The sequence below is a fragment of the Sabethes cyaneus genome, chromosome 1 (assembly GCF_943734655.1).
Source record: "Sabethes cyaneus chromosome 1, idSabCyanKW18_F2, whole genome shotgun sequence".
In the NCBI taxonomy this organism is placed as follows: Eukaryota; Metazoa; Arthropoda; class Insecta; order Diptera; family Culicidae; genus Sabethes; species Sabethes cyaneus.
Genome location: NC_071353.1, coordinates 84,559,303 through 84,568,861, shown reverse-complemented (window position 1 = coordinate 84,568,861; position 9,559 = coordinate 84,559,303). Strand labels below are relative to the sequence as shown.

The 9,559-nt window shown below is 46.9% G+C and overlaps 1 protein-coding gene across 1 annotated transcript; it reads right to left on the bottom strand.

Annotated features, from left to right (window-relative positions):
* Positions 1-4,821: 4,821 nt before the first annotated feature.
* Positions 4,822-5,820, bottom strand: LOC128745895 (uncharacterized). The gene has a single exon (XM_053842962.1). The coding sequence runs from the start codon at positions 5,818-5,820 to the stop codon at positions 4,822-4,824; it is 999 nt and encodes a 332-aa protein (XP_053698937.1).
* Positions 5,821-9,559: the final 3,739 nt, after the last annotated feature.

Sequence of the window (9,559 nt, the reverse complement as noted above, 5' to 3'; positions counted from 1 at the left end):
CGGACCAAGAGGATAGTGGAGGGGGATTCGGCTTCAAATCACAATCCCGTAGAAGTCACGAATGAACTGAGCTGAAGTCAAACTGAAGTGGCGAGATAATAAAAACCTGGAAGATTTTGATTGAAAAAATGCAGCTATTGAAAAAAAACTTCTCAGGTGTGTATTTCCCGGTTTATTTGTGAAATTCCCGGCTTTTTCCCGGTTTTTTCCCGACTGTTAGTGATTCCTGACTTTTTCCCGGTTTTCCCGATTTTCCCGACTGAGTGGCCACCCTGATTAGGTTTTCGCTGCTAGAGTTTTTGTTGAAGAGCCTTCTTGCAATATTCTTTTCTTTCCATGCTTCATCTACTTCTTCTGATCACCAGAACTTAGGCTCCCGGATGTCTTTCTTCTTGTGTTCCTTGTGTAGCTTATGAACGTGTGCTACCAGTTCTCTTGTGTTCTTAACAGCGAATTTGTCTATTTTATCGACTCCTTCAAGTAACCGTTTTTTATCGTAGAAGAACTTTGAGGTTGATGGCGTTTGGGTCATCCATTCAACTTTGATGCCCATGTGATGGCTTCCGATTCCATAATCTAGAACCGTCCACTCTAGCGATCCAAAAATTCGAGAGGAGCAGAATGTTATGTCAATGGCAGTAGATCTCGCGTTTGTTTGCAAGGGGACAAATGTTTTCGATCCGTTATTTAGAATCAACAGGTCGTTGTGGTTAACCGCGTCCATAATTATTTCACCTTTCTGGTCGCAATTTTCGTCTCCCAAACCATAGTGATGGGAATTGAAATCTCCTCCAACGATTACATTCTTGAAGGTTTTAAAACTGTCAAATATTTTGGAAATATCATTTTTGGCTGGTAAACGGCTGAATAATGCGTACCGTCGGTGCCTTGTGCACGTGTAGGCATAAAATAGACCCTACAGTGGTTCATAGCCTCTTATTCAGCAACTCCTATTCCTACCGCCTCGTGGTTCCAGCCGGGATACGAGCAACTTTGGTGGAGATCGGGTAACCAACCCCGGTGGAAGCCAAGGTCGTATGCTGACAGGAAAGGAGGGCTCTTTCGAGCTTCGTTGGCCCTCCGGCGAAACAGGGGGTTGGTGTAGCAGGCTTTGCAAGCCGTCACCACGAAAAATATTAAAGCATGGAACGAAGAACAAATATATTCTTACTGGAACAATCGGAATAGACCCACGCGACGAAAAAGGACTATGGATTGGAAACTCGGGACGTGGAACTGCCGATCTCTCAACTTCCAAGGGAGCACTCGAGTGCTCTCCGACGTATTGAAGAGCCGCAAGTTCGACGTCGTAGCGCTGCAGGAGGTGTGCTGGAAGAGCTCAACGGTACGTACGTTCAGAGATGGACATACCATCTACCAGAGCTGCGGCAACACACACGAGCTGGGGATAGCTTTCATAGTGATGGGCGAGATGCGGAAACGGGTGATTGGGTGGTGGCCAATCAATCCTCGAATGTGCAGGTTGAGAATCAAGGGCCGATTCTTCAACATAAGCATCATCAACGTGCACAGCCCTCACCTCAGAAGTACCGATGACGACAAGGATGAATTCTACGCGCAGTTGGAGAGTGAATACGACCGCTGCCCAAAACATGATATCAAGATCGTCATCGGGGATTTCAATGCTCAGGTCGGCCAGGAGGAGGAATACAAACCGGTGATTGGAAGGTTCAGTGCACATCAGCGAACCAATGAAATGGGCCTAAGACTTATCGACTTTGCCGCCTCCAAGAATATGGCCGTACGTAGTACCTTTTTCCAGCACAGAATCCACCATAAGTACATCTGGAGGTCACCAAATCAGACAGAATCACAGATCGACCACGTTTTGATCGACAGTCGGCACTTCTCAGACATTATCGACGTCAGATCCTATCGAAGCGCTAACGTTGACTCGGACCACTACCTAGTGATGGTTAAGATGCGCCCAAGACTCTCCGTTGTGAACAACATTCGGTACCGACGCCAGCCTCGGTTAGATCTCGCGCGGCTGAAGCAGCCAGACGTCGCCGCAAACTACGCGCATTCACTCGAAGCTGCACTGCCGGAAGAGGACGAGCTGGACGAAGCCCCTCTCGAGGTCTGTTGGAACACTATCAAAACAGCCATCAGCAGTGTAGCGGAGAGCTCCATCGGGCATGTGGCCCGGAATCAGCGGAACGATTGGTTTGACGATGAATGTAGGAGGGTGATGGATGAGGAGAACGCTGCGCGGGCGGCCAAGATGCGCAGTGCCACACGTCAGAACGTGGAAAGACACAAACAGAAGAAGATGCAGCGAAACCAAATCTTTCGGGAGAAAAAGCGCAACCTGGAAGAGCAGGAATATGCGGAGTTGGAGCGGCTGCATCGTTCTCAGGAAACGCGGAAGTTCTACCAGAAACTGAACGGATCCCGCAAAGGCTTTGTGCCGCGAGCCGAAATGTGTCGGGATAAGACTGGCAGTATTCTGACGGACGATCGTGAGGTGACGGATAGGTGGAAGCAACACTTCGACGAACACCTGAATGACGCCCAGGCGGAAAACCATGACGACGGGGAAAGCGATTTCGACGGTGCAGCAAACGGGGAAGAGGTGCCAGCCCCAACGATAGGCGAAGTTAAGGAGGCCATCATGCAGCTAAAGAACAACAAGTCAGCTGGAAAAGATGGCATCGGAGCGGAGCTTATTAAAATGGGACCAGAAAAGCTGGCCGTTTGTCTACACCGGCTAATTGTTAGAATTTGGGATACGGAACAGCTACCGGAGGAGTGGAAAGATGGGGTTATCTGCCCGATCTACAAAAAGGGCGACAAGTTGGACTGTGAGAACTATCGAGCGATCACCGTTCTCAATGCCGCTTATAAAGTGCTGTCCCAAATCATTTTCCGCCGTCTATCACCAATTGCGAATAGATTTGTGGGAACTTATCAAGCCGGCTTCGTCGAAGGTCGGTCTACAACGGATCAAATATTTACACTGCGGCAAATCCTCCAAAAGAGCCGTGAATACAGAGTTCCCACGCATCATTTATTCGTTGACTTCAAAGCCGCATATGATACCATCGACCGGAAAGAGCTATGGAAAATCATGGACGAGAACAGCTTCCCCAGGAAGCTCATCAAACTGATTAAATCTACGATGGATGGTACGCAGTGCTGTGTTCGGATTTCGGGTGGATTGTCAAGTTCATTCGAATCACACAGAGGGCTTCGTCAAGGTGATGGTCTTTCATGCCTGCTGTTCAACATAGCGCTACAAGGTGTTATGAACCGAGCGGATATCAACACGCGGGGCACGATATTCAACAAATCTAGTCAATTCGTCTGCTTTGCCGATGACATGGATATTATCGGCAGAACATCTGTGGCGGTGGCTGAACAGTACACCAGACTAAAGCGCGAAGCAGAAAAGATTGAGTTAAAGGTAAATACGTCTAAAACAAAGTACATGCTGGCCAGCGGAACCGAGGCCGAACGACACCGCTTGGGCAGTAGTATATTGATCGACGGCGATGAGTTTGAGGTAGTCGATGAATTTGTCTACCTTGGCTCACTGGTAACGGCGGACAATGATACCAGCCGTGAGATTCGGAGGCGTATTATCAGCGGAAGTCGTGCGTACTATGGGCTCCACAAGCAATTGCGGTCGAGCAGACTAAGTCCCCGTACAAAGTGCACCCTGTACAAGACGCTTATTAGACCGGTTGTTCTCTACGGGCATGAAACATGGACAATGCTCGAGGAGGACCTGCGAGTGCTCGGAGTTTTCGAACGACGAGTGCTAAGAACGATCTTCGGCGGCGTACAGGAGAACGGAGTATGGAGGCGGAGGATGAACCATGAACTCGCACAGCTCTATGGCGAACCCAGTATTCAGAAGGTGGCTAAAGCTGGACGGATGCGATGGGCAGGGCATGTTGCAAGAATGCCGGACAACTGCCCTGCAAAGATGGTGTTCGCCTCAAATCCGGTAGGAACAAGACGACCAGGAGCGCAGCGAGCAAGATGGTTAGACCAGGTGGAGCGAGATCTGGCGGAGAGTACTCGGTGTCCGAGGAATTGGAGAGCGGTAGCCCTCAACCGAGTTACATGGAGAAATTTTGTTCAACAGGCTTTGTCTTAGGACGGCAAGCCACCTAAGTAAGTAAGTAAGTAAGTATTTTCGAATTCTATAATCGGTATTGAAGGGCTAATATATATTGAGCAGAGTACGATCTCAGGTTTATTTATACATATGATGACTATCTGAGTAAATTTGGATACAGTTGGTGCCGATATTCTTGAGAAACTCATACTATTGGATACTGCTATTGCTGCACCACCATAGCTGTCTTCCCTGGATTGTAATATAAGGTGATAGTTTCCTATATTGTACTTATTGGTGTTCTCTAGTTGAGTATTGGTCCACGTTTCCGAAAGTAATGCTGCTGAATAATCTTGACTGTTTAAAACTCTGTGAAGTTCAGACTTGTTTTTGAACAAGCTTTGGATATTTGCTTGTAATAATTCGAAGTTCTTGAAAGCCATTTCAATTTAGTTTTGTTGTGTGGCACCTGGTAAAACAACTGACTTCGCGAGGTTGAAGTATTTTTGCATCGATTGTTTAAAATGATCTTTGATTTGTTCGTTTGAACCTAACGTTTCCAGAAAATCTGAGTAAAAGGACATTAATGTTTCTTGTGAGGCGCGTTTGGTAGACTCTTGAGCCTCTCTTATGGCATTATCCCATCGTTCTTTGTCGGAGACTGCTAATGGATTTATCAAAGCAGTTCCATTAGTTGTATCACCGGTGTAGTTACGGATGATGATGTGTCTCTCTTATGTTGTGTCCTCCGTATAAGATAACTGGTTTGGTCTTGACCGCTTCCGTGTTTGAATTTGATCTTTGTCCTTTTCTTTATACAGTTTGACTGCTGCCTCGATTGGTAGTCGTTCACGGTTCGTGCGGCTCCACTGCTCCTTCAATGGATTCTTCCAATTGTGGTTGTCTCTCGTCATATCCGCAAATGTTTCGCTCAGCGTGGGGAATTCTTCGACTCTGCTTAACGGTTCATATACGTTTTGACTCAACACTGGGAATTGCAGTCGGGCTTCCGTGAATGTTAAGTTTTTGCGCGCCATAAGGGATTTTATGCTGTGTTGCCTTTTTCTTTCTGGACACTGTTGATCTGTTGACGTGTGTTCATCGCTTCGACAGTGAATGCACCACTGACTGTTGCAGTTATTATACTCTTCATCATTTTCGTGTCTTTGTGTACATTTTACACATCGTTTGGTTCCTTTGCAGTTCTCCAAACGGTGTCCGAATCTTAGACACTTGGAGCATACCGTGATTTTCGGGGTAAATGGGAAGACTTTACTGTAGCAGCAAAACAGTTTTACACTGGATGGAAGCTCGTGTGCTCTAAACGTTATTATAAGACGATTGATTGGGACTGGCTCGTTATCTATCCTCTTTGTCATACGTACTACGTCAACGATTGGAACGTCACACTGTATGTCTCCTTTTATATCTCCCAAATTGATGTCCGTAAGAACGCCTGCAATCATTCCTGAGATGCAGACTAGATGTCTCGGGATATACGCTTTGTAGGTGTCACTATTGTTATTCACCATCTCAACAAGTTGATTTGCTTTCGTGTAGCTGCTGACAAATACCATAATCTTGAACTGGCCCAAATATTTCATGTCCGAGATAAACAATTTGAACTCGGACATTCCGCGCAGATAAGCTCCCAACGCAAATTTATTGATTTTGTGGTTATGTTCTCCTTTTATCTTGTGTTCGATGTAAATCCGATATGGCGCCGCATCCATAGCGTTGTAGGTTATGTCTGCATGACGCCGCGTGTGTTCCCGGGGTTTTTTCCAAATTCTGGTTTTGCTTCTGTGATTTTTGTTATGGTATTGTTCCGGTGCATAAGTCCGGAGGATCTTTTGACCCCCCCATTGTTGGTTTTTATCTTCTCACAGTATCCGTTTGAGGAAGAAATATGGGAGTAGATACTATTTGAACTACGACTCAGATTCAACTGACTCCTTATTTCACATACAACTTATAACACTTTATGCAAACGACTGTGCTTTAATATTTCTTAATTCACCACTTTTCAAATTAATAAAATCAAACCGACCGACAAAAATAAGATTTTCGGTCGGATTTTTTGGTGTGCTTTCAGCGTATATAAAGTCATAAACAGCATGGCAGGAGTATTTATTTTCACTTTTTGGGTGCGCAGAATTGGGAGCAAACATACGCAGAGTTAGGAACATGGGCAAGAAAGTACGCAGAATTAGGCACCGTGGATAAGTTTACAAAACGAAAAATATACTCAATTGTTGGTCGACTTATAATTCCCATATTTTTTACCAGATATTATAGACCGTAGCACTACACGTTGCTGCTATCCACATTGTTAATTCAAATCTAGAATACTTAGAATAGCGGAAGAATCATACAAATGTCTTAACTGCGCAGAATATGGTACGTTCACGGTAGTTAAATTTCATATTTAATTGAAAAAATCTCGTCTAACTTTTGTAGAACCATAGTGAATGTATATATATATACAGACAGACAGACAGACAGACAGACAGACAGACAGACAGACAGACAGACAGACAGACAGACAGACTGTCTGTCTGTCTGTCTGTCTGTCTGTCTGTCTGTCTGTCTGTCTGTCTGTCTGTCTGTCTGTCTGTCTGTCTGTCTGTCTGTCTGTCTGTCTGTCTGTCTGTCTGTCTGTCTGTCTGTCTGTCTGTCTGTCTGTCTGTCTGTCTGTCTGTCTGTCTGTCTGTCTGTCTGTCTGTCTGTCTGTCTGTCTGTCTGTCTGTCTGTCTGTCTGTCTGTCTGTCTGTCTGTCTGTCTGTCTGTCTGTCTGTCTGTCTGTCTGTCTGTCTGTCTGTCTGTCTGTCTGTCTGTCTGTCTGTCTGTCTGTCTGTCTGTCTGTCTGTCTGTCTGTCTGTCTGTCTGTCTGTCTGTCTGTCTGTCTGTCTGTCTGTCTGTCTGTCTGTCTGTCTGTCTGTCTGTCTGTCTGTCTGTCTGTCTGTCTGTCTGTCTGTCTGTCTGTCTGTCTGTCTGTCTGTCTGTCTGTCTGTCTGTCTGTCTGTCTGTCTGTCTGTCTGTCTGTCTGTCTGTCTGTCTGTCTGTCTGTCTGTCTGTCTGTCTGTCTGTCTGTCTGTCTGTCTGTCTGTCTGTCTGTCTGTCTGTCTGTCTGTCTGTCTGTCTGTCTGTCTGTCTGTCTGTCTGTCTGTCTGTCTGTCTGTCTGTCTGTCTGTCTGTCTGTCTGTCTGTCTGTCTGTCTGTCTGTCTGTCTGTCTGTCTGTCTGTCTGTCTGTCTGTCTGTCTGTCTGTCTGTCTGTCTGTCTGTCTGTCTGTCTGTCTGTCTGTCTGTCTGTCTGTCTGTCTGTCTGTCTGTCTGTCTGTCTGTCTGTCTGTCTGTCTGTCTGTCTGTCTGTCTGTCTGTCTGTCTGTCTGTCTGTCTGTCTGTCTGTCTGTCTGTCTGTCTGTCTGTCTGTCTGTCTGTCTGTCTGTCTGTCTGTCTGTCTGTCTGTCTGTCTGTCTGTCTGTCTGTCTGTCTGTCTGTCTGTCTGTCTGTCTGTCTGTCTGTCTGTCTGTCTGTCTGTCTGTCTGTCTGTCTGTCTGTCTGTCTGTCTGTCTGTCTGTCTGTCTGTCTGTCTGTCTGTCTGTCTGTCTGTCTGTCTGTCTGTCTGTCTGTCTGTCTGTCTGTCTGTCTGTCTGTCTGTCTGTCTGTCTGTCTGTCTGTCTGTCTGTCTGTCTGTCTGTCTGTCTGTCTGTCTGTCTGTCTGTCTGTCTGTCTGTCTGTCTGTCTGTCTGTCTGTCTGTCTGTCTGTCTGTCTGTCTGTCTGTCTGTCTGTCTGTCTGTCTGTCTGTCTGTCTGTCTGTCTGTCTGTCTGTCTGTCTGTCTGTCTGTCTGTCTGTCTGTCTGTCTGTCTGTCTGTCTGTCTGTCTGTCTGTCTGTCTGTCTGTCTGTCTGTCTGTCTGTCTGTCTGTCTGTCTGTCTGTCTGTCTGTCTGTCTGTCTGTCTGTCTGTCTGTCTGTCTGTCTGTCTGTCTGTCTGTCTGTCTGTCTGTCTGTCTGTCTGTCTGTCTGTCTGTCTGTCTGTCTGTCTGTCTGTCTGTCTGTCTGTCTGTCTGTCTGTCTGTCTGTCTGTCTGTCTGTCTGTCTGTCTGTCTGTCTGTCTGTCTGTCTGTCTGTCTGTCTGTCTGTCTGTCTGTCTGTCTGTCTGTCTGTCTGTCTGTCTGTCTGTCTGTCTGTCTGTCTGTCTGTCTGTCTGTCTGTCTGTCTGTCTGTCTGTCTGTCTGTCTGTCTGTCTGTCTGTCTGTCTGTCTGTCTGTCTGTCTGTCTGTCTGTCTGTCTGTCTGTCTGTCTGTCTGTCTGTCTGTCTGTCTGTCTGTCTGTCTGTCTGTCTGTCTGTCTGTCTGTCTGTCTGTCTGTCTGTCTGTCTGTCTGTCTGTCTGTCTGTCTGTCTGTCTGTCTGTCTGTCTGTCTGTCTGTCTGTCTGTCTGTCTGTCTGTCTGTCTGTCTGTCTGTCTGTCTGTCTGTCTGTCTGTCTGTCTGTCTGTCTGTCTGTCTGTCTGTCTGTCTGTCTGTCTGTCTGTCTGTCTGTCTGTCTGTCTGTCTGTCTGTCTGTCTGTCTGTCTGTCTGTCTGTCTGTCTGTCTGTCTGTCTGTCTGTCTGTCTGTCTGTCTGTCTGTCTGTCTGTCTGTCTGTCTGTCTGTCTGTCTGTCTGTCTGTCTGTCTGTCTGTCTGTCTGTCTGTCTGTCTGTCTGTCTGTCTGTCTGTCTGTCTGTCTGTCTGTCTGTCTGTCTGTCTGTCTGTCTGTCTGTCTGTCTGTCTGTCTGTCTGTCTGTCTGTCTGTCTGTCTGTCTGTCTGTCTGTCTGTCTGTCTGTCTGTCTGTCTGTCTGTCTGTCTGTCTGTCTGTCTGTCTGTCTGTCTGTCTGTCTGTCTGTCTGTCTGTCTGTCTGTCTGTCTGTCTGTCTGTCTGTCTGTCTGTCTGTCTGTCTGTCTGTCTGTCTGTCTGTCTGTCTGTCTGTCTGTCTGTCTGTCTGTCTGTCTGTCTGTCTGTCTGTCTGTCTGTCTGTCTGTCTGTCTGTCTGTCTGTCTGTCTGTCTGTCTGTCTGTCTGTCTGTCTGTCTGTCTGTCTGTCTGTCTGTCTGTCTGTCTGTCTGTCTGTCTGTCTGTCTGTCTGTCTGTCTGTCTGTCTGTCTGTCTGTCTGTCTGTCTGTCTGTCTGTCTGTCTGTCTGTCTGTCTGTCTGTCTGTCTGTCTGTCTGTCTGTCTGTCTGTCTGTCTGTCTGTCTGTCTGTCTGTCTGTCTGTCTGTCTGTCTGTCTGTCTGTCTGTCTGTCTGTCTGTCTGTCTGTCTGTCTGTCTGTCTGTCTGTCTGTCTGTCTGTCTGTCTGTCTGTCTGTCTGTCTGTCTGTCTGTCTGTCTGTCTGTCTGTCTGTCTGTCTGTCTGTCTGTCTGTCTGTCTGTCTGTCTGTCTGTCTGTCTGTCTGTCTGTCTGTCTGTCTGTCTGTCTGTCTGTCTGTCT

Bases quoted from the DNA above. Each gene is read 5' to 3' on its own strand.
- LOC128745895 (XM_053842962.1), bottom strand. From the start codon at position 5,820: ATGGATGCGGCGCCATATCGGATTTACATCGAACACAAGATAAAAGGA.